Source organism: Ranitomeya imitator, chromosome 4 (assembly GCF_032444005.1).
Source record: "Ranitomeya imitator isolate aRanImi1 chromosome 4, aRanImi1.pri, whole genome shotgun sequence".
NCBI classification, from domain to species: Eukaryota; Metazoa; Chordata; class Amphibia; order Anura; family Dendrobatidae; genus Ranitomeya; species Ranitomeya imitator.
Window position 1 is genome coordinate 187,176,760 of NC_091285.1, and position 25,973 is coordinate 187,202,732.

Genomic DNA, 25,973 nt, shown 5'->3' on the forward strand with positions numbered 1-25,973 from the left:
GATTGGGAAGTTAAAAAGTTTAATTACTAATGAGTTAAACTTTCAAATCTACAAGATGGGAAAAGGGAGGAAAACCCCCCACAACAAACAAATAAAGTTTTCACAAGCAATTGTTAGTTTGATATAATTTAAGTCTTTATATTAAAAGTTACTTTTTTTTACAATATATAAAATAAATCAACTTGAAATATGAAACTTTTGGTAAACTGCAAAAGAGCATATTCTGTTTTAAATATATCTATAGTGTATAAAAAGCATTCTGGTTGTAAAGATCCTTCAAAGTCCAAAGTAGGTTAATATAAAAAATATCAGGGAAGATAAATTATATGGCTGCTAGAAGAGAAACCATGAAATACTGAAACAAGGCTTTAGGTCCTCACTTCAACATGTGGAGAATGACCTATTAAAATCACATTAAAAACAAAAACGGAACATAAATATTTCTATTAGAAAATATCTACAAACTTTCGAACTATTAAAACTCCAGGCACTTTCGGGCCACTTGTAATTCCAGATTGCAGCTTGGCATTACAAATGCAGAGAATATTAGCAGGCAGGTAAAGCTATGTTCCCAGCAGCACAGCGCTCCCCAGTAGCTTTCTGACGTCCTTTAGAACACGACTGGGAAAAGCATTCCTGCCAGTGGTAGTCCGTCACATCCACACCATGGTGTCTTACTACATATTCCCAGACATGGCTTGACAGAGCCAGTCGGGCTTACAGTGCTTTGCATCCGGAGGCTTGAGGGCAGCACCAACTTAACTTCTTTTTTCTCCCAAGCAAAACAGAAAAGCAGCACAGGGTTTCACCAGTGTCTACAAAACTAGACACGGTTCAGGTCTCTTAAATAAATTAGGTTCCCAGGAAGCGTGTATTCATAATGTCCATACTCCTCCTTTATGAGCATTCATAGCTTTTTCAGGTCCCCAGATGAGAATGAACATTGTGATAGTTGAAGACGCACAAAGAAGATGGCACAGGGTCATGGGTAAACACAGAGTCATCAGAAGAGGAACATGTGCTTGCAGTGTCTTCACAGGATGGAGAATACTGTTCAAAGGGCATCGATAAGTCCAAATACTAAGCAAAAAGAGAAAATCAAGATGAGAACCATGCTACAATATAACTTTAATCAAAGCTGGTATGCTATAGTACAGGGTGGGCCATTTATATGGATACACCTAAATAAAATGGGAATGGTTGGTGATATCAACTTCCTGTTTGTGGCACATTAGTATATGGGAGGGGAAAAAACTTTTTAAGATGGGTGGTGACCATGGTGGCCATTTTGGATCCAACTTTATAAATGGCCCACCCAGGTGTATCCATATACATATAATAAAAGCCTAAAGAGATGAACTGGAATAGTAGCTGGAATGCCTGAAACGTGTAGGTGCCTATTCACACTGGCCATTAAACAGACAAAGTCTAAGAAAAAGCGAGTAAATATCCAGCAGGAAATCGCCACAGTGCATGAAACATGTAAAAGATATCCCACAGCATCAAGGTGACCCAATTCAGGACAGTCCTAACCTCTAGTATGTACCATATGTCAAATGACATAAATATGAATAAGGGCAGAACAGGACTGAGATACTCATGGTGAGAACCAGGCTAAAATATAACTCAAACCTGATATGCTAAACTGTAGTAAATAAAAGCTGGCCAAAGTAAAATCTGTCCACCATGCCATGCTGTGCCTTAGATTCCTAGGAAGGAAAAAGGCGAGTCTACCTATACTCGCAAATATTAATAAAAATAGTAAATCTTACCTCCTCTGAGACGGCAGTGAGGATTCGGTCGAGCTGTTCTACTAACTGTTTGAATGTCGGTCTTTGTGATGGGACAGCATGCCAGCACTCCCTCATCAACATGTACCTACAAATGAGGCCATTCATTCATTAAGGGATCACAATAAATTATACAAGACACTAACTTGTGTTTCATTCCCTTACTTTTTAATTAACCAAAGACTGTTGCAAAATAAAGTAAAATGGTTCATAATATTATGATTAAAACACAAACGAAAAAGTAGCAAACTATATAAACAGTTTTCAAGCAACTGGTTCCATTCCCTGAATTAAAGCAAATAATGTATTGATTCGTCAGCTCAACTTTGCCAATATCTACCCCGTCCCCAAATATCACAATTGCAAATGAGGCCACACATTGAAGATATTAAAGCATGGCTAACCAAAATCATGGTTGACATACCGTATTTTCCCGACTATAAGATGCACTTTTCCCCCCCCCCCCAAAAAGGGGGGAAAATGGGGGGTGCATCTTATAGTTGGAATACAGGCTTACCGGCAGTGGTGTGGCGGCGTCAGAGGTACGGCGGTGGCAGAGGTGCGGGGATGAGGAGGCGGTATGGCGTGAGCGGGGTCCCTTCCACAGGTGAGGTGACGCAGCAGCCCGGTAAGCAGCAGAGCTGGGTGAATCATGGTGTTATCGGTGGTGGCGGCCATCTTCCTGAGGCCGCTCGTGCGCAGATGGAGTGCTCTGCTTCCCGGGGATTCAGGAAAATGGCTGCGGGAGGCCGCGCGTGCGCAGATGGAGATCGCGGCGACCATTTTCCTGAAGCCGAGTTTGCAGATTTAGATCTTGGCTTCAGGAAAATGGCCGCCGCGATCTCCATCTGCGCACGCGCGGCCTCCCACGTCCATTTTCCTGAAGCCCCGGGAAGCAAAGCACTCCATCTGAGCACGCGCGGCCTCAGGAAGATGGCCGCCACCGATAAACCAGTAATTAACCCGGCTCTGCTGCTCACATTGGAATGGATACCGGGCCGCTGCGTCACCTCACCTGTGGAAGGGACCCTGCTCATGCCATACCGCTCATTATCCCCGCACCTCTGTCGTCGCCACACCACTGCTGCAACCCCCCCATGGACACCAGGTCGTGGCGTCGCCCACCTAAGCAGGAAGGGACCCTGCTCAGGTGCACGCCGTACCGCAACACCCCACCTCTGCCGACACCATGCCTCCTGTGACCCTGCTCTGGCACCGCCAGCCCTCAGGTAAAATACTGTAAATTTGGGCAATAAGACGGACCCCCATCTTATAAAAAAATCTTTTTTTCAGCAATTTTCACCCCAAATTTAGGGTGCGTCTTATGGTCCAGTGCGTCTTATAGTTCGAAAAATACGGTATATAGCACACATTTTCTGTAACTTTCTGTAAAATAAAGTATAGAAAGTCTAAAATAAATACGTACAGCTCATGAGTACAATTTGAAGGCTTGTCCATTCTATGTCCTTCTCGTAGCAGTTTGAACAGCTCCTCCACTGGAATGCCAGGATATGGAGAACCACCCAGAGTAAAGATCTCCCAAGTTAAAATTCCAAATGACCATCTATTTAAAATAAATAAATAAATAAATAAATACCCTGGAGAATATTTATTGTTGACAAGATCATATTTTTTTATTATCCAGAATCTATTTTACATTATATTATAATTAACTTCATAGTTTAGGAACTAAAAAGTATGGAGCTTTAGAAAGTTTTAACATTCGGGTTAAAAAAGGGTTTCCAATTTGAGAAAATAAAGTTTATGCATTTTATGTACTTTCTGGATTAATACTCTAGCCATTCACTAAGCTTCTGTAGTCATGCAGGGGGTGACAGCATGCGCGACTGAGCTGAGTGCGTCCACAACTTAGCAAAGTGACTACCTATGGGAGTTGATGTCCCACCTATCGTGTCATGACAGTCGGGTGACCCGGGACCAGGGGCTCCTTCCCTGTCCCTACCACTAGGGAGCATCCTAGCTTACCCTATTCCCTGGGATACTTCTGAAGGTGAAGATGCCAGGGACTCCACCGTTGCCTTATCTCCTGAATCAGTCCTCTGTCTGTTCACTTCCCCCACCAAGGAAAGAGGGGCGCACTACTGTGCACCAGAGTAGACCAACCCGACGAACAAGGGAAAGACAAACAAGGGTAACTGAAAATACCAGGCACACAAATATTCACTCACATATAACAGAGGAATGCATTGGGGAGTGGAGGATGGGGAAAAACCAAAGTAAGAGGAGGCAAGAGAATTATCACACTTACAAACCCACGCAACAGTCACAGATAAACCCACCAAACTCCTCATATAAACACCTCTCCTCCAAGCCATGCAGCAAAAGCTAGCTCTGATATTGGTTTGAATCAGGACCCATATTATAAAGGGGATAGGAGTGGCTAACCAAGCTCAGCTGAGAGCTCAAACTCCCAGAGTCTCCAAGATGTCCGATTAACCCATGTACTGCCAAAAGAAATAAACACCATTTAGTAAGAAGGAGAAGTGCTTCTTTTCAGCGCAGGTGTAGGAGCAATCAGACCGTGCAATCTTCAGGCTCCACGCTGTTGCGGTAACCCCGTGATATATAGTCAGCCAGTCAAGAGCTCAGCAGCACTTGTTGTCAACCTTTTTCCTCAAGCACAGAAGCTCAGTGAGTGGCTAGACGTTTGACGTTACCACTCTAGTCAGCCAACCACTGAACCCAGCAAGCAAAACTTTTTTTTTTTTTTTTTTTTTATATTTTTGTGCCAGGACACTGTTAATACTTTGCTTTTGCAGAGGTACTCAATTTCTGAGGGACATTGTTTTCCTTTTAGCTCATTTTTCCCATTGCAACTGTGGCATCTATAGGAGCTCTAATTAAAGAGAAAACAGCTTCCTATATTGACAGATGTCACTGGCAGAGCTCATCTAGGTTTGTTAGCACCCAGCAGCTTTGTTATGCTTGGACACATCAGCAATGTCAATGCTTCCGTTCCCATATACGGCGATCACTGAGCACTATGTAGTTGGCAAAAGAGAAGACAGAATTAGTGATAAACTGCTTCTGTCTTCTCTGCAGTGTCGCAGGCTGTGTCTGACAGCTGTGGTCTGGACCAGCATATTATAGATGGCAGAAATAGAAGTTTTAAAGTTAACGTTTCACTCGATTCATGCTGCTTATACAATTGCAGGCAGCATTTTAGAGAAAACAAAATTTGAAGAGACAGCATAGGGAGAGACCTGACAAGCCTCGCTATGTTTATCGGCTGGCTCTTTGAACTGTTTTTTTTTTGGAGTGCTGCAGAGAAAAAAAAACATACCTGTCAGCAATTACACAGGCAGGCTGACCGATGCTGCTCATAGTCTGGGCAGCATGAAACGAGTGGCATGTTCCCTTAAATTTACTGGGTTAATTATGGATTGAAAAAGGATACTGTATATAACAATAGCAGTATATATATATATATATATATATATATATATATATATATATATATATATATATATATATATATATATATATATATATATATATATATATATTTTTTTTTTTTTTTTTTTTTTTTTTACTATGACATGACATTAAATTGCTGGTTATATTGAAAAGTGTCATTCTTAAACACTTGTAAATTCAAACTAAAACTTACATGTCGCTTTGGTGAGTATAAACACGGTCAAAAAGAGCTTCAGGTGCCATCCACTTCACAGGAAGTCGACCCTATTGGAATAGGTCACTTGAATTAGACATTGGAAGATGGACCAGAAAACATGATAATCATATATAGTAAAAAGTAAAATAACCCACATTGCTGGTCTTTTTGTAGTAATCAATATCATGAACACCTCGAGCAAGGCCAAAGTCTGCAATCTTCATGACATTATCTTCAGCTACTAGAACATTTCTGGCTGCTAGATCTCTGTGTATGCACTTTAGGAAAAGGGAAAAACAAAAACACAGTTAAGGTCAGAATAGAAATATATAAAAAAGGAAATCTATTAGCAGATTTTTACGACCCGATCTGAGAGCAGCGTAATGAAGGGCAGAGACCCTGATTTTAGAGATGTATCACTTACTGGACTGCAAGCTGTCATTTTAATAAAATCAGTTTTATTTGCTACAGATCTATTGCTGAGCTCTGTATAACCCCCGTCCACACCACCAATTGACAGCTTTCTGTGTACACTGAGCATAGGTGTAGCTATAGAGAGTTTATGAATATCGAAGACTAGATGGCAGCAGGTTTTATAGTCTCTCAGTGTTAATCTCTTGTTGATAAAAAGTACATTTATTCATCAAATCAGCTTGCTTTAACTTACCTTTTTGGATTCTAGGTATTCCATGCCACGGGCAACTTGATAAGCACAGGACACAAGATCCTTAAAGGACAACAGCTCTTCAGGCACCTTGGTTACATCAAAAGCATCTTCTGGTGTAGGAGGGCGTCGGGCACGCAGGAACTCGCGCAAGTTTCCCTTAGAGGCATACTCCACAATAACAAAGAGGGGACCTAAGTAGAGACGTAATAACGTTCACTTTTTTACAGCTTGGACAAAAAAAAAAAAAAAAAAAAAAAACCTCCCTCCATTTTATTATTTTACAAATCCAGCAAAACTATACTTGCACATGACATGTCACTTACCTTCCTGTGTACATACACCAAGCAGGTTGATTATGTTCTTGTGCTTCCCTATAACTTTCATCAACTCCATCTCAGAGATGAGATCAGATAAGTCTTTATCATTACCGTTATCTGGATAAAGAAAAATGGATACTTTGGTCAAAACATTTCATAATTCATATCAGGTCTACAATATCTTGCTCCCAAGTGTACAGATATAAACAATAAAAATATAATTGATCAGATTGATGGACATGAAAACTGAACAACAGTGAACAGAAAAACCACGACATTAGGGTGAACGGAGCCTTACTATAAATAGAGCAATGAGGGTGAACGGGAATAAGGATATCCTTATACTCCCATGCGATGGCACAAAAGCAAATTTAAGGTACCGTTACACTAAACGATTTACCAACGATCACGACCAGCGATACGACCTGGCTGTGATCGTTGGTAAGTCGTTGTGTGGTCGCTGGGGAGCTGTCACACAGACAGCTCTCTCCAGCGACCAACGATCAGGGGAACGACTTCGGCATCGTTGAAACTGTCTTCAACGATGCCGAAGTCCCCGGGTAACCAGGGTAAACATCGAGTTACTAAGTGCAGGGCCGCGCTTAGTAACCCGATATTTACCCTGGTTACCATTGTAAAAGTAAAAAAAAAAAAAAAAACACAGTACATACTCACATTCCGATGTCTGTCACGTCCCCCGGCGTCAGCTTCCCTGCACTGTGTAAGCGCCGGCCGTAAAGCATGGCGGTGACGTCACCGCTGTGCTCTGCTTTACGGCCGGCCGGCGCTGACACAGTGCAGGGAAGCTGACGGCGAGGGACGTGACAGACATCAGAATGTGAGTAGTGTTTTTTTTTTTTACTTTTACAATGGTAACCAGGGTAAATATCGGGTTACTAAGCGCGGCCCTGCACTTAGTAACCCGATGTTTACCCTGGTTACAGGTGAACACATCACTAGATCGGCGTCACACACGCCCATCTAGCGATGACAGCGGGTGATCAGCGACCAATAAAAGGTCCTGATCATTCCCCAGCGACCAACGATCTCCCAGCAGGGGCCTGATAGTTGGTTGCTGTCACACATAAAGATATCGTTAGCGGGATCGTTGCTACGTCACAAAAAGCGTGACGTTGCAACGATATCCTTAACGATATCGTTATGTGTGAAGGTACCTTTAGAGAAAGCTTTCCTGAGGTCACAGTACTGAATAGGATGTAGTGATTGGCTATAAATGCAGTTGTGTGAAAAAGTGTTTGTCCCCTTCCTGATTTCCCATTCTTTTGCATGTTTGTCACACTTAAATGTTTCAGATCACTAAACAAATTTAAATATTTGACAAAGATAACACAAGTAAACACAATTCATTATTTAAATGAAGGTCTTTATTATTAAGGGAAAAAGAAATCCAAACATTCAGGGCCCTGTGTGAAAAAGTGATTGGCCCCCACCTTACAACATAAATTGTTATCACATCTTTGGGAAGCGGAGTACAAATTCCCTAGCCACATGCAGGCATGATTGAGAACAGGTGTCAGTAATCAAGAAACCACTTAAATAGGACCTGTCTGACAAAGTGATATAGGCCAAAAGATCCTCAAAGTCTAGACATCATGCTGCGATCCAAATAAATTGTGGAACAAATGAGAAACAAAGTAATTGAGATCTATCAGTCTGGAAAAGGTTATAGAGATGAGCGAATTTGATCAGGTCAGGGCTTATTCGGCAAGCTATAGCGCCTACTGAATAAGCTGCACAGGGAACATGGCTTCCTGGATCACTCCGGCTGATAAGCTGTTCGTCTCTGCAACTGCATGTGTCTCGGCTGTGTGACAGTCACGACACATGCACGGAAAGCCTATTTGTTAGGCTCTCCATGCATGTGTCATGACTGTCACACAACCGAGACACATGCAGCTGATCAGCCGGAGCAATCCAGGAAGCCGGGTTCCTACTGCAGCTTATTTGGTAAGCTATATAGCTTGCCAAATAAGCCCTGACCCGATCATATTCACTCATCTCTAGTTATAAAGCCATTTCTAAAGCTTTAGGACTCCAGTAAACCACAGTGAAAGCCAAATATCCACAAATGGTGAAAACATGGAGCAGTGGTGAACCCTACAAGGAGTGGCCAGCTGACCAAAATGACCCCAAATGCACAGTGACAACTCATTCAAGAGGTCACAAAAGACCCCACAACAACATCCAAAGAACTGCAGGCCTCACTTGCCTCAGTTAAGGTCAGTGTTCATGACTCCACCTTAAGAGACTGGGCAAAATTGGTCTGCATGACAGAGTTCCAAGACAAAAACCACTGCTGAGCAATAAGAACATTGGCAAATGTTCAGTTTTGCCAGAAAACATCTTGATGATCCAAAAGACTTTTGTGAGAATACTCTGTGGACTGACGAAACAACAGTTGAACTTTTTGGAAGGTGTATGTCCCATTACATATAGAATAGAAGTAACACAGCATTTCAGAAAAGAATCATAATACCAACAGTAAAATATGGTGGTGGTGGTAGTGTGATGGTCTAGAGCTGTTTTGCAGCTTCAGGACCTGGAAAGCTTGCTGTGATAAATGGAACCATGAATGCTGCTTACAAAAAATCTTCAAGAATGTCCAGCCATTTGTTTGGGAGATCAACTAGAAGCACACTTGGGTTATGCAGCAGAACGATTGAAAACACACCAGCAAGTCCACCTCTAAATGGCTTAAGAAAAAACAAAATTAAGATCTTGGTGTGGCCTGGTCAAAAACCTGACCTTAATCTGATTGAGATGCTGTGGCATGACCTTAAAAAGGCAGTTTATGCTCAGAAACCCTTCAATGTTGCCAAATTACAACAATTCTGCAAAGATGATTCGGCCAAAACTCCTCCAGAGCATTTTAAAAGACTCATTGCCAATTATCACAAATGCTTCATTGCAGTTGTTGCTGCTAAGGGTGGCCCAACCAGTTTTGGGGGCAATCACTTTTTCACACTGGACCCTGTAGGTTTGGATTTATGTTTCCCTTAATAAAAGACCTTCATTTAAAAACTGCATTTTGTATTTACTGGTGTTATCTATGCCTAAAATTTTAACTTGTTTGGTGATCTGAAACATTTATTTGTGACAAAATGCAAAAAAAGAGCTAATCAGGAAGGGGGCAAACAATTTTTCATTCAACTGTATATTGCCACGTGCACCGAGCCCCACAACAAAATGCATGGAACTCACCTTTAAGCATCTTTACAGCTACAGTTACAGGTTTTTCAGGGCGATCTTTGTCAAGACCATAGGCCTCGGCTCTTACTACTTGACCAAAACAGCCCTCTCCTAAAGGTTTTCCTAAAACAAGCCTAGATGGATGAAAAAAGAAAACAAAAAGTGAGCAACTAAAAGAAGTTGAAACTAAAAACTTAATGAGGTTCTCCATGCTTGGGTTTCAAGACTGCAATCAGTCTCAGGATTCTCCTGTGTTAGCGTGGGGCCACATTTTCACACATTCGGTAATGTACAGACTAGATGTTCATGGACTTGCTCAATGAAAGTGAATTGAGCAAGGTTGAAGACATCTAGTTGGAATGTGGCTGTAAGTACGAGTAACATAGAGTGACTGTGGGCTTGAACTCCAAGCCTGGATAACACCTTTAATCTAACAAATAAAATAAACAAAAACACTACAACATTCATGCATTTTGTACAATGATTTCAAGTTGATACAGCTAAATGTAGCCAATTTTCTACCATTGCTCTGATCATTTTTTTTGTCTCTTCAGCTGTTTCCAGCTGGCTGGCTTTAACACAAAAAAGACAAACCTGTCTCTGGGAAACTCCCACTTGGCATCTAAAGGTAACTCCACCTCCATTACACCAGGGAGCATTGGTGCGCAGCTGGAAGACAAGCGAGTAATGCGGATCAAAGGAGCACTGGACTTTCCTGAGGAACTCGACTCCAGGGAAAACTGTTGGAGGAGAACACATTTAATGAATAATCAACCAAACTAATTATTTTTAATTGTAAGATGCAAATGCAATCAAATATATAAATGCAACAAAGCAAACAAAAAAAAATATTGGAAAAAGTCAAAAAGCCATTACTTTTTTTTCTGGTATAGAAAAGTAAATAATGGGTAAAAATATACCAATTGCCATTATAATCTTTTAACTATTTCTTACCTGCCGTATAAGAGGAAACTTTGTGAGCTTATGGACAGGGGGCGGCTGCAAGGTTTGCTTGCTGTGTGGCGTTTGCATACGGCACAGAATTACAATGACAACAGCCATTGCCACAGCAATGAATCCGGCAGCATATATTATTATATCCACATATCTGGACTCTGCAGGCTCTGCTTCCTCCAAGAGGTCTTCATCTGTGGGAGAGAAGAAAATAGACAGGGTCAGTGCCACATCTGTGACCTTGACCTTCTTTATGGCCTTTGTCTCCCTCCTTAGCTATTCCCATCTGTTAGCCTACTCTCACCCCACATATTTCCTCCTATTCTGACCAAATCACAACTTGAGATGATAGCTCACGACTTCCTTTACAGATGTGCCTTGGCTGAAGTTACAATGGTATCATTAATTTCTACAAACTTTATATAGAAATAATACACACACACATTCCCCCGCCGAGTATGGCACATGTTCACAGGCTTTCTTTACTTACTAGGCAGAACGGTCAGCCAAGCAGACTGATAAGAGAGACCAATTGAATTTCCTGCTAGACATGTGTATTCTGCAGCGTCTTCCATTGTGATGTTCCGCAGATGAAGCACCTCGATTTCTGAAGTGTTAATATCTGCTGTCTACATAAATTGAAAAAAAAAAAAAAATACACAATTATAATGAATGTAATTAACAAGTAATCTACTTAGTATTTCATATAAGTAGGACACTTAAATGTCATTTTCATAAAGAAGTGATCAAATATGTGAAACATCCTAAATATTGAAAGATCAGGCTCCTGATTTTCTTGCAGGTAGCGGTTAGTGATTATATTAGGCTGAGGAGACTGAACAGATTACATTGAACTCAATACAGAGTGACTACTGTAAGTGAATATACAGTCAAGGCATCAAGTAAACATCATTTTCAGATAGCCATCAAATCTCAAAATCTTAAAGGGCGAATTGAAAATAGTATCTTGATCTGCAAGAAAAATGTTGTAAAACAGGAGGGGATGATCAAATTGATAAACATTTTAGAAAACAATCAGCAAAACTTGCATTTAATGTATTGAAAATCTTGAGTCCAGTGGGCGGTCCTATTGAGAGATTGATAGTCTTCCGTGTGACGTGCATGCAGATAGTGGTCAGTCACTAGTAGGACCGCCCACCGGATTTATACATTTCAATACATAAGATACAAGTCTTACTAAATCTTTTCCCACACATCATTCTACTCAGCTTCCCCTTCTCAATACCATGATGTCCTCAGATCGGACTGCATGTATAACGTGATAGGTTCACTTAGAGTTTAAACAAACTGAAAAGGTACCGATAAATGAAAAAGCCCAAACACTAGACAAATCTACCTTAAGGATTTGTACGTAGGGTGCATCATCAGGGCCAAAGCGGCTCCCATTCACTTCAATGTGTTTGAGCCATTGGATGTGTGGCTGAGCGTCACTGTACACCTTACACAGGAACTCCACGTCACTGCCCACACGAGCGGTGGTATTTGCTGGGAGTCCGGCTTGCAGGATCGGTCTGTGCGAGGACCTCTCTTTGGGGACCACCGAAAGGAAAATAAAAGTTAGTTCGGATAAATAAAGCACAGGTATGATATTACATTACGGTCTTCCATTTACAACTGATCACCCTTAATAAAGTCAATTTGAAATTACAGTTCAAAGTCTGAAGATAAACTTACACTTATAAAAAGATTTTGTAACATGACTCCTGAAGTAAAACCGCCTACAAACTCTAATGTTAGCGTTAAGAGGACAAACAGCCATAAAAGATGGACTGCAGTGCAGACAGTATCTCAATAAAGGCAGATAGTTAGACAGTTGTAGTAGCTAATCAGAGGGCCGGCTGGAGAGCAGATAACGACCCTCATTAGCTTTATGACACAAATAGTATCTTATTGACTTTGAAGCTCCAGAAAGTTTGAGCAGAGCTAGGACACAACAGTTATTTTTAGGGCTCCCTGTTCACACATGCCAGTCACATTTATATGCCTATTTCTCCATGTAGTCCTGTGAAAATACTCCATGTCATAGCTAAAGAGCACTTAGATATTACAATGAAATATTGCATAAATCTACTTACCTAGTACATCTAATATGTACGTATAGCTGATACTGCCAACCTTGTTCTCCACCACGCAAGTGTAGTTGCCTCGGTCTGAAGGCACTACGCTCTCCATGACCAGACTCCAATGCTGGTGCCTTAGCTAGAAGGGAGTAAATCAATAACATTTCATTCATTACATGTTGGCATAAATTATTGTCAGTAAGGCTACGTTCACATTAGCGTTGCGTCGGGCGCAGCCGCGGCGACGCATGCGTCATGCTCCCCTATATTTAACATGGGGGGCGCATGGACATGCGTTGCACTTGCGTTTTGTGACGCATGCGTCACTGTGGCGCATGCGTCAGGGCGCAGAGGACGCTGCATGATGCAGTATTTTCTGCGCCAAAAACCATGCAAAAGTGGACGCATGAGTCACAAAACGCTGCGTTGTGAATGCGTTTACATTTGCGTTGTGCGTTGCGTCGCCGACGCTGCACCGCACAACGCAAATGTGAACGTAGCCTAAGCCGCCATTTTTCAGTGTTCATTCTCACCTGAATACCCCCTATACGATGCTCCCCTCTGAATTCTTTGCCATTTTTCATCCATCGAATGGTTGGGAGTGGGCTGCCACCAGCTGCACAGCGAAACTTCACAGTATTGCCAGCTGGTAAAGCATACAACTTTTTCTCCATACGGCGTGGATGGGTCCAATTTGGTGCTGAAAGACAATAACATCATTAGCAACCATGTCAGCTGATGAAACAGCTATACGAATACTTCTAGGACTAACTAGATGGATGAAAAATATTTAGAATTACGAGTCCACAGTGGTTGATACCTTTTAATGGCTAACTGAAAAGATGGTAATAAATTGCAAGCTTTCGAGACTACACAGGTCTCTTCTGGATGGATGAAGTATTTACAGCGGTGAAATACTGCTGCACATACAACTCTACTCTGCTTATCTGTAAAACCCAGGGCAGAGGTCACAGGCTCACCTCTCAGGCCATCACAGTCTGCGGTGTGGTATGTGGACAATGTCTGCTACACACTAACATTAGAGTTTATTGCTTTGATTGGAAGGATCGAGGTCATTATAACCTCTAATTTGTAATTCTGACAGGCGAGCACTCACCTTTGTAGGTATCCTCAGGTTCTTCGCTCAGATCATCCTGGAAATCATCCCTGCGGCCATCCTCATCATCTTCATCCCCAGATGACTCTGAATCTGAGAACCACAGAGAACAATATGAAGAAAATGGAGCCTCAAAGGCATTGTTCTTTTAATCCTAATATTAGTAGCAACAATGCATAATTATATGAGGCTTTACAGGTCATGAACATCCTGCTAGAACAAATTAGTGCTGCCTTAAAGGCAAATTCATTGAGAAAGGCCAGTATACAATGCACTAAATAAGAATTCTGAGAGTGGTCCCTATAACAACATGTATTTAGATATAGAACCAGAAACACATGGGCTACTTGCACATTGAACAAGTCTGTAGGAACATGTTCACACACCACCAAGAACCTTGAAGACACAAAAGAGCACAGTGAGGCCAAAAAATACTCTCTTGTAAAAAAAAACTCACAGTAATAGGCAAGTGCTAATCAACAGATGGAAAAAACAGGGTATTTAGTTGATAGGTTTTTATGCAAAAAAAATGTATATTAAGCTGCTCCACCAATCGTCAAGGTATACCCATATAGAGCAGTCCTAACTAATGTATATAATCCCCATCTGATGTATTTAAAAACCTGATCATCTGTATAGTACCTGTATAAGCAGGGTTCAGAGACGGAATATCCATGTGGACCTGCTAGATGGAACAGCTTTAGTACGTACAATTAACCCTTAGCTTAGTATACATTTTTTTGCAAAAAAAAAGTATCAACTAAATACCCTGTTTTGTCCATCTTTTGACTAGCACTTGCTTATTACTGTGTTTTTTTTACAACCGAGTATTTTTGGCCTCACTGTGCTCTTTTGTGTCTTCATGTATTTAGATTATATATATAGCTCTGCCACTCTCTGTATGATATAGCAGAGAAGAGACCCTGAGTACAGCGATGTGTAACTTACTAGGCTGCTTTTTTTTATTCAATCATTGCATGAGATTCCAGAAGTCTCATTCACTTGACGGTACTGTAAAACACTTATTTCTGCAGCAAAGATGAAATGTGTGAACAAGCCCTAAGCAGCCCAGTAGGTGACCCTCACTGGAATCGGGGTCCCTGGCACCACAGTACAAGCTTCTCAAATTAGGTAGCAAATATCTGCTGGCAGATTCCCTTAAACACAGTAAATACACAAATCAACCAATTGTAAATCCTGATAACACTCACCTATTACAGATATAGAGAACCTCCGCAGGATTTGGCCGGTACCACGGACCACACATACATACAGTCCCGAGTCTTCATAGGTTATATCCCTAATTTCCAAAACATAGCCTTCTAAACGTATCTTGCCTCCTGTGTGTAGTCGCTCCTGTTCTCTATACCAATTGACGCTACTACTATAATTGGTGTCACAGGAAAGACGCAAACCATTTCCAGGATCCAGAAGATGATGTTCTTCAAGCTCAGGTGAGGACTCTGCTGGAAAAGAGTAGTGAATATTTTCAATATTATCTCTACAAAGAATTATGGATAGATTAAAAGTTTGAAAATGTATTTAATTATAGAAGCATCCAGGGAAGCTAATTAGGCACCAGTCCCACCTTAGCGGTGTATATCCCTATACAACCCTCGCTTGCAGAGCAATATGCCATGTGTCTCATATACAACTCCTGGCAAAAATTATGGAATCACCGACCTAAGAGGATGTTCATTCTGTTTAATTTTGTAGAAAAAAGCAGATCACAGACATGGCAGAAAACTAAAGTCATTTCAAATGGCAACTTTCTGGCCTTAAGAAACACTAATAAAAGAAATCAATAACAAAAAATGTGGTAGTCAGTAATGGTTACTTTTTTTAACCAAGCATAGGGGAAAAATTATGGGTTACTCAATTATTATTATTATTTATTTATATAGCACCATTGATTCCATGGTGCTGTACATGAGAAGGGGTTACATACAAGTTACAGATATCACTTACAGTAAACAAACTATCAATGACAGACTGATACAGAGGGGCGAGGACCCTGCCCTTGCGGGCTTACATTCTACAGGATTATGGGGAAGGAGACAATAGGTTGAGGGTTGCAGGAGCTCCGGTGTTGGTGAGAGGGTAACTTAGGTAGTGATGAGGCGGCAGCGGGGTCAGTGCAGGCTGTAGGCTTTCCTGAAGAGATGAGTTTTCAGGTTCTGTCTGAAGGATCCGACTGTGGTTGATAGTCGGACGTGTTGGGGCAGAGAGTTCCAGAGGATGGGGGATATTCGGGAGAAGTCTTGGAGGCGATTGGATGAGGAGCGAATAAGTGTGGAGGAGAGAAGGAGGTCTTGGTAGGACCGGAGATTACGTGAGGGAAGATATCGGGAGATTAGTTCAGAGATATATGGAGGAGACAGGTTGTGGATGGCTTTGTACTGACCTGTATTAGTAATTTGAACTGGATACGCTGAGGGAATGGGAGCCAGTGAAGAGATTTGCAGAAGGGGGAAGCGGAGGAGTAGCGAAGGGAGAGATGAATTAGTCGGGCAGCAGAGTTAAGGATGGACTGGAGAGGTGCAAGGGTGTTAGCAGGGAGGCCACAGAAAAGGATGTTGCAGTAGTCAAGGCGGGAGATGATGAGGGCGTGCACAAGCATTTTAGTAGATTGGGGGTTGAGGAAAGGACGGATCCTGGAGATATTTTTGAGCTGGAGGCGACAGGAGGTGGAAAGAGCTTGGATGTGTGGTTTGAAGGACAGGGCAGAGTCGAAGGTTACTCCGAGGCAGCGGACTTCGGGTACGGGGGAAAGCATGATGTCATTGACTGCGATAGATAGGTCAGGTAAGGAAGATTTGTGGGATGGAGGAAAGATGATGAGTTCAGATTTGTCCACATTGAGTTTGAGGAAGCGAGAGGAGAAGAAGGAGGATATGGCTGATAGGCACTCTGGGATTCTGGACAGGAGAGCAGTGACGTCTGGGCCAGAGAGGTAGATCTGAGTGTCATCAGCATAGAGGTGGTAATGAGGAAAAAAATTATGGAATCACCCTGTAAATTTTCATACCCAAACATAACACCTAGATCAAAGAGGATCTGCTCGTTAGTCTGCATCTAAAAAGGAGTGATCACACCTTGGAGAGCTGTTGCACCAAGTGGACTGACATGAATCATGGCTCCAACATGAGAGATGTCAATTGAAACAAAGGAGAGAATTATCAAACTCTTAAAAGAGGATAAATCGTCACGCAATGTTGCAAAAGATGTTGGTTGTTCACAGTCAGCTGTGTCTAAAATCTGGACAAATGCAAACAACATGGGAAGGTTGTTAAAGGCAAACATACTGGTAGACCAAGGAACACATTAAAGAAGACCAAAAACCAAAAACTTAAAGCAATGTCTCCAAAACAGGAAATGCATAACACAACAAATGAGGAGCGAATGGGTTGAAACTGGAGTCAACGTCTGTGACCGAACTGTAAGAAACCGCCTAAAGGAAATGGGATTTGCATATAGAAAAGCTAAACGAAAGCCATCATTAACACCTAAACCGAAAAAAGCAAGGTTACAATGGGCTAAGGAAAAGCAATCGTGGACTGTGGATGACTGGATGAAAGTCATATTCAGTGATGAATCGCAATTCTGCATTGGGCAAGGTGATGATGCTGGAACTTTTGTGTGGTGCCGTTCCAATGAGATTTATAAAGGTGACTGCCTGAAGAGAACATGCAAATTTCCACAGTGATTGGTAATATGGGGCTGCATGTCAGGTAAAGGCACTGGGGAGATGGCAGTCATTACATCTTCAATAAATGCACAATTTATGTTGATATTTCGGACACTTTTTCTCATCCCATCAATTGAAAGGATGTTTGGGGATGATGAAATCATTTTTCAAGATGATAATGCATCCTGCCATAGAGCAAGAACTGTGAAAACATTCCTTGAATAAAGACACATAAGGTCAATGTCATGGCCTGCAAATAGTCCAGATCTCAATCCAATTGAAAATGTTTGGTGGAAGTTGAAGAAAATGGTCCATGACAAGGCTCCAACCTGCAAAGCTGATCTGGCAACAGCAATCAGAGAAAGTTGGAGCCAGATTGATGAAGAGTACTGTTTGACACTCATTAAGTCCATGCCTCAGAGACTGCAAGCTGTTATAAAAGCCAGAGGTGGTGCAACAAAATACTAGTGATGTGTTGGAGTGTTTTTTTGTTTGTTTTTCATGATTCCATAATTTTTTCCTCAGAATTGAGTGACTCCATAATTTTTTCCCTATGTTTGGTTAAAAAAAGTAACCATTACTGACTACCACATTTTTTGTTCTTGATTTCTTTTAGTGTTTCTTTAAGCCAGGAAGTTTCCATTTGAAATTACTTTAGTTTTATGCCATGTCTGTGATCTGCTTTTTTTCTACAAAATTAAACAACTGAATTAACATCCTCCAAGGTCGGTGATTCCATAATTTTTGCCAGGTGTTGTAGGTGGTGCTCACATTAGAGTTTCAAATGACGCAGCTGAGAAAATTGAAGAAAAGTAGCACTCACGCAATATCCGATTCAAGAGTCCATTATTTCCAGTACACTGGACCAGGATCTGACTGAGCCGAGGGCCGTTTTGCACAGCTGCACTTCGTGGGGTTCACCCTGATGAAGCGCAACTGCGCGAAACGGCCATCGTTATCCTTCCTTACCCTGCACAAACCCTGCCCTCCGCTCAATCAGATCTTGTTCCAATGTACTGGAAATCAAGGACTCTTGAATCGCATCCTTGATGAATGGTACTTTTCTTCAATTCTCTTGGATGTATTATTTCATTATAGACGTTGCCTGTAATGCATGCTATGGCTTTATATTCTGAAGTCAATAATGTGAAATAAAAAGCCAGAAATGGCTGCATACCCTGCCAAAAAGGAACATTCTTCAGTCTTGGGCCAATAATTTTGTGACCTCTATGGCACATAGGTCTTAAGTATAGGATTCAATCCCTTAACCCTACAGCACCACGCCAAGATATAGGATTTCACAGTGCCAAATCATAAGCACACAATTCAATTATTTCACCCCTATATAGTGCCACTCCCAGAACACACTTGTGTTTATTTAACCATTAGATGAACTCTGTTGCTTTTTGGGGTCTCGGTGTGAAAAAGACACACTCCAGAGGGGTGCCGTTTCTCACACCGTCAGCCAACTTTACCATCCTGAACTTGTCTTTTGACCTCGCGGTCACCTTTTGACCTACAAATACTACATCTCTTGGTGTAAAGAATAAGACTTGTGTGGTCCAAAGACTCAATCCACCACAGGAAACAAGATATTGACTATTATTAGCATATTTCATATTCAACCTCGGCAAGAAACATCCCTTTTAACCATTAAGCAGTATATAAGATGTCAGCGGAAAAAAATCCTTCTCATTGTAGTAACTCAGAAAAATGTTCAGAAGTACTAGAATAATTATTTGGCATTGGTGCCATTTGTTGGTTGGGTTCAGACCGTTGTCAAATTAGTGTTAAAGGGAATCTGTCGGCAGGAAAAGAGTCGCATTCCAACTATGTATAACTTACTAAGCCGCTTGGTGCAGTTCTCTCTGATATAGGCGTAGCATTGGGCAGAATGCTGAGCAGCATATAACCCCGTTCACACCCAATTGACAGACCCCTGTGTAAACTGCGCATTTTCAGCAAGCTGTCAGTAGGTGGTGGGGACAGGTGAGACTGACTGCTGTGCATGCGAGACCTAGTCCTGCAGTGATAATCACCTGCTGATAAAACACTGATTGTATCGAACCTATAGCCCAGAGCATAAGTGACACATCCTTAAAATAAGGCTCTCTTGTCCAATGTTATGCTGCTCTCAGATTCCCGTTAAGGTGACCACAGACGTAAGGTTCATCTTTAACCAACCAAACTATTTTAACAAAAATGACTAACATCTCAGGAATTAGCAATGATCTCTTCTGACCAAATGAACACTGCCTCTTTGGTCGGGTCGGAACCCTTGTTCATGCTTCAGAATTTCGTCAGTGGTGAATGTCATACTTTACCATCACCAAGAAAAATACATGAGGTGGGAAGCAAATCTAATATTTCTCATCATGCCGTTACATTTATGGCGCTTTACTTCTAGTGATGACTGTTGACGATTTTCCACCAGGACTTCCAAGCCTCAAGACCTTAGAACTAAATGCCGAACAGACCACCGGGATTTCTATATCATTTTATCCAATCTTTTGGAAGATTTCGAAGGATTTTTTTTTTTCTTTCTTCTTTTAAATTACCTTTCAATCTTTCTTCTTCTGGCATTGCTGGTCTGCAGGATGTTATGGTGAAGGCCAGAAGACAAATCAGACACCTTAATAACTGCTGCATGGTAAGGACTTTTAGAGATAGTCTCGACAGGACGTGTATGCTCCAATCAAGTGTGGAAAGGCTGAAAAAGAATGGAGAAATAAATCTTTACAAAATACACTAAGAACATTCACATTAGGTATTATATGTATTTTATACGTTATGTGGCCTCAACATCACTTCCAAATACAGATAGTTTAATAAAAATGTATGGATGTGTATATAATTCTACATATTCTATATTTATAGAATATGATACAAAAATAGCCAGATATCTGACCTATTCTTGTCCAATCTAAAAGGACCAAGAGCATATTAAGCTGGTCGAATTTGCTGATATCGACAGGTTAAGTTGACACTCTAATGTGTATGGGTGCAAGGGCCAACCAACTACCGTCAGGGAAGATGGTGACCAGACAGGTCTGAATTTGGTCAGCCGATCGGTTTGTTCTCCGGGAGATAAGCTGCCGGCAGATGTGTCAGTGGCTTTCTCACCAAGACGATAGGCAGAACCAGCGCTCCTACGTATGGCAGAGACAGCTGTTGGCTGAATGATCGGTCCAAGCATCGTTCGGCCGACAGCCGTCTAACATGTACACCTGGCTTAATTATAGAATGATATGGAATCAGACATCTAACCAATTTTTGATCAATCAGACCCAATTCTGGAATATATTAGATATCTGACCATCATCAGTCCAATTAGACCAATCTCAAGCTAATTCTAGAATCAGTTATCTGACCAACCTCTGTACAATCAGATGAATATCAATATAATTATAGAATATCGTAGAGAATAGCATATCTGACCAACTTCTGTCCAATCAGCTCAAAAACAATCTAATTAGAAAACATGCTATAGAATAGGAAATCTGACCAAATTCTGTCCAGACGAGTATCAAATCATAGAGCGATATAGAATCAGATATCTGACCAACTTCTGTCCAATCAGACCAATATTAACCTAATTATAGATTATAAAAATCAGATAGCTGACTAACTTTTGTCCAAAAATCCAGGATCACTCAACTTGTACAATGAGAAATCTCACCAAACTCTGTCCGATCAAACGATTATCAAATTATGGAATTAATTAAAATCAGATATCTGACCATCTTCTGTCCAGCCAGACCAATATTAATCTAATAATATAGAATAAAGATATCTGACCAATTGTTCTAATTGAAACAATATCAAATTAGGCTACTTTCACACTAGCGTCAGATTCGGCCCGTCGCATTGCGTCGGGCCGATATTCCGACACTAGCGTTTGATGCGCCGCACAACGGGTGCAGCAGATGCATTTATCCGGCGCATCCGCTGCCCCATTGTGAGGTACGGGGAGGTGGGGGTGGAGTTCCGGCCGCGCATGCGCGGTCAGAAAAAGCGGTCCGTCGGCAGCAAAAAACGTTACATTTAACGCTTTTTGCTCCCGGCGGTCCGCCACAACACGGTGCAACCGTCGCACGACGGCTGCGACGTGTATCAATACGTCGGTAATGTTACTCTATGGGGCAAAAACGCATCCTGCAAACAACTTTGCAAGATGCGTTTTTTCCCCTAAACGACGCATTGCGACGTATGGCAAAAAACGCCAGTGTGAAAGTAGCCTTAGAGAATGATAATAAGATATCGTAAAGTAGCTGAACAATTTGTCCAATCAGATGAATATTAAACTGTAGAATGACATAGAATGGGACAACCAACTTTTGTCCACTATTAACCCAAATTGGCCAATGGATCCGACAGCGATCTGTTTCATCTGCAAAAACAAAACTGATCTGACGTGCAATAAAATCAGTCTGCCGATCCCAAGTCCAATATATCCACCGATGGCTTCCAACGTGAAGCAAAATGACTTTCGGTGATTTCGGCTTTATGGAAAGCATCATAATCCACTTGAAAACATGGCACACCAGATAGCGAGTCAGATTTAACACCGTAATTGCCATTACATTCCTATGACATCTCTCGAATCCACTGGATTTGAGAACACAGATGTGAGATTAAGCCATACACACAGTATACAGCGCAGATCGATTTCTCATTAGATCACTGATCCCCTTGTCCAGCAGATCAGCCGGCAGGGACATTAGGGAATAGAGAAATTAACTGTATGTAGGTGGGGGTAGAATTCCCCTCCAGTCGCTGCATTCCAAGGGATATCAATGTGTAACTAGCGGCAGGGACCCGGGGCTCCAGCTTAATCTTTGAACACAAAACCACAAAGGCCTTTGTGCGCCAAGGCTACCCTGGTTATAGATTGACAGAATAGCTATGGTACCAGAGTGAGAGTTTACACAGAGCAGCTCCGCAATCAGCAGAGATAAGGAGAAGTAAACCGAAAATCAGACAAGACAAACCCCAGAGACTGCCAGACCCTCCCGCTTACATGCCAGCACTGCCACTTCTGGAGCCAAACTAGCCACTCTAGTTATAGTCACATGTATTACTTTCTAAAATGCCAGGAGCCCAAGATAAGAATCATTGACCAGAATGAGTAGTATAATAAATAGCCAACGGTATGAAGCCTGTGTCACTACATAGGTGGACATAATGGCAAATGATCCCAAATCAGTAGCCACTTTAGCATAATCAATAGCCAGCCACATCCAACATCGCCTGTCACTATGATCCTATACATGAAAAAGCAACTGGTCCCAAATGAGTAGCCACTTTAGCATAATCAATAGCCAACTACATGAAACTTCTGCCATCGCTATGATCTTGTAAGTGGACATAATGGCAACTGATCCCAAGTCAGTAACCACTTCACTATAGTCAACAGCCAGCAATGAGCAGTTGGTAGGATCATATAGGTGCACAAATTGGCAACTGATCACTAATCAGTAGCCACCTGAGTATAATAATTAGCCAACCCAATAAAAACTTTGCAAAGTCACCGTGATCCTGTAGGTGCACATAATGGGAACTAACACCTAATCAGTAGCCACTTCTCAATAATCAATAACCAGCGATGTGCAATTTCTGCAGTCATTGCGATCATAATAATGCACATATCCCAAATCAGTAGCCACTTCAGTATAATAAGCAGCCAGTCGCATAATCTACAGTCACTATAGTCCTGTCCATGCCCATATCCCAAATCAGTAGCCACTTCAATATAATAAGCAGCCAGTCACATACAGAATCTAGTCACTATAGTCCTGTACATGCCCATATCCCAAATCAGTAGCCACTTCAGTATAATAAGCAGCCAGTCGCATAATCTACAGTCACTATAGTCCAGTCCATGCCCATATCCCAAATCAGTAGCCACTTCAGTATAATAAGCAGCCAGTCACATACAGAATCTAGTCACTATCATCCTGTACATGCCCATATCCCAAATCAGTAGCCACTTCAGTATAATAAGCAGCCAGTCCCATAATCTACAGTCACTATAGTCCAGTCCATGCCCATATCCCAAATCAGTAGCCACTTCAGTATAATAAGCAGCCAGTCACATACAGAATCTAGTCACTATCATCCTGTACATGCCCATATCCCAAATCAGTAGCCACTTCAGTATAATAAGCAGCCAGTCCCATAATCTACAGTCACTATCGTCCTATACATGCCCATATCCCAAATCAGTAGCCACTTCAGTATAATAAGCAGCCAGTCACATACAGAATCTAGTCACTATCATCCTGTACATGCCCATATCCCAAATCAGTAGCCACTTCAGTATAATAAGTAGCCAGTCACATACAGAATCTAGTCACTATCATCCTGTCCATGCCCATATCCCAAATCAGTAGCCACTTCAGTATAATAAGCAGCCAGTCACATAATCTACAGTCACTATCATCCTGTACATGCCCATATCCCAAATCAGTAGCCACTTCAGTATAATCAATAGCCAATATCTTCTGCTGTGATCTTATACCTGCACATAAAAGCCACTGACCCTACCCGAGTAGCCATTTCAGCACACTAAGTAGCCACAGGATACTATTACCTCCCCATCCGATATCGGAGGACTGATGACAGTATCCCCCCCCCCCCACAGAGAGAGTGCTGGGCTGGCACCCCTCCCCGTGCCCACTGCCCCCCACAGCACGGTGTAGAAGCCCCTCACCTGATAACTCCCTTATTGGCTCTCCCCGGTGATGAGAAGCGTCCCGTCACCATAAATCCGTCATAGTAAACAGCCCCACTGCGACAAATCCTCCTCATGCGCCAAACATCCTGCGCCTCCGTCCCGCAGTCAAATCCGGAGCGGTTGGTGCAGGGGCTCCAGCCTGTAGATAGCCGCCCTGTGCCAGCGCCGCCCTGTGCCAGCTCCTATGTGCCCATACAGCAGCCTAGTGCGCGCTCCTCACACACATCCCAGCCTCGGAGCTCGTGTCCACTCTCCTCCCCAGCACTAACAATGGACTATAAGGGTGCAATGCTGCAGGGAATCCCACCACAAACGCCGCCCCCAGGCCCTGCTCGCCCTCCCTCCTCTGGGCTTATTCACTGCCCTCCCCCCATTCTCCTCACCCTTTCACACTCAAATTAGCTAACTTCTCCCCCATCTTTGTGCGGGAGGATTAAACTGCTTCACTTTGCTGCCCAGCTCTGGGCTTTCTGAGTCCCAGCATGGCTCCAGCCTCTCCATACAATAGCCCTGGACCTAATGATGACATTCCTAGCAGTTATGTGAGGGACCAGGGGTGGCTCATTGTCACAGGCAGTGCCAGCTCCCAAACATCTTCACCAACATGGGGCTGCTTCTGTGGAAAGACTGGCACCAATAATGGCGACTTCACTGCCCATCGACGTGAACATGTCCATATTTATCATTTGTGTCAGGAAAGGGACATATATATGTCCTACAGAAATCCACTTGCTCTGTGGAAAATATGGCGCTTTTTACGTTACCTCATGCATTATTCTTGCACTGTAATAAAAAAAAATTATAGCTACAGGCATGGGTATAAGCCATTAATGACCGAGAAGTAAATACGTCTTATAAATGACAAAACGTTGGACAAATGGAGCAGATTTCCAGTGTCGCAACCAAATGATTATAACTCCATAGACAAAATGCTTAGCGTAAGACCATGTTCACGCGTCAGGTTTTGGTCAGTATTTTACCTCAGTATTTGTAAGCCAAAACCAGGAGTGGGTGAGAAATGTGGTGACTTGTTTCTATTATACTTTTCCTCTGATTGTTCCACTCCTGGTTTTGACTCACACATACTGAGGTAAAATACTGACCGAATACTGACCGTGTGCACGTGGTCTTAATATTCATTATATCTCCAGCCTCAAGATCTCTCATCATTCAGGCTATGTGCACACGTCAGGATTCTTTGCAGAAATTTCCTGAACAAAACTGGACTTTTTCTGCAGAAAATACGCATGCATTTTATCGCGTTTTTTTGCGTTCCCCAATTCGATAATACAGCGGTAAAAACGCGAAAAATCCACAAAATTAATGAACAGGCTGCGATTTTTTCCACGATGCGTTTTTTTGCAGGAAAAAAACACAACGTGCAGAAAAATTGCGGATTGCATTCTAATAATAGGATGCTCAATGTAAGCGTTTTTTTTAGCGGTTTTATCGCATTTTTATAGAGGGAAAACCTCGGAAAAAAAGCGAAAAATCCTGAACGTGTGCACACAGCCTCACAATAAAAGCGTCACACAGCACCTCAAGGGCTCACACACACACGCACACACACACACACTATATATACATTTTTATATTTCTTTACTTTTTATTTTTTTCTGATTACATGTGGTAGTTTTTTAGTAACTATTTCATTACTTTAGCCATAAACATTTTCCTATCACTAATGATAGGATAGGGTTTAAAAAATGTAAAAATCATAGGGTTAGTATATTATTTGGGTTTTTTTCTCTCTTTTTTTTTTTTTTACATGGGACACCT

At 41.9% G+C, this 25,973-nt stretch overlaps 1 protein-coding gene across 2 annotated transcripts; it reads right to left on the bottom strand.

The window, feature by feature from the left end:
- FGFR4 (fibroblast growth factor receptor 4) lies at positions 1-24,523 on the bottom strand. Of its 2 annotated transcripts, none has more exons than XM_069764176.1 (18): positions 24,171-24,463; positions 20,017-20,168; positions 14,982-15,233; positions 13,771-13,863; positions 13,187-13,353; positions 12,669-12,792; positions 11,930-12,120; positions 11,063-11,201; positions 10,573-10,766; positions 10,213-10,358; positions 9,631-9,752; positions 6,415-6,525; positions 6,092-6,282; positions 5,580-5,702; positions 5,422-5,492; positions 3,217-3,354; positions 1,773-1,878; positions 1-1,080 (listed from the first exon to the last, which is right to left on the bottom strand). In XM_069764176.1, exons 1-18 carry the CDS (start codon positions 24,266-24,268, stop codon positions 919-921), a joined length of 2,580 nt encoding a protein of 859 aa, XP_069620277.1. In that variant the 5' UTR covers positions 24,269-24,463; the 3' UTR covers positions 1-918. The 2 variants fall into 2 exon arrangements, with proteins under 2 accessions (XP_069620277.1, XP_069620276.1); XM_069764175.1 differs by having other exon boundaries at positions 5-1,080; positions 14,982-15,236; positions 24,171-24,523.
- Positions 24,524-25,973: the final 1,450 nt, after the last annotated feature.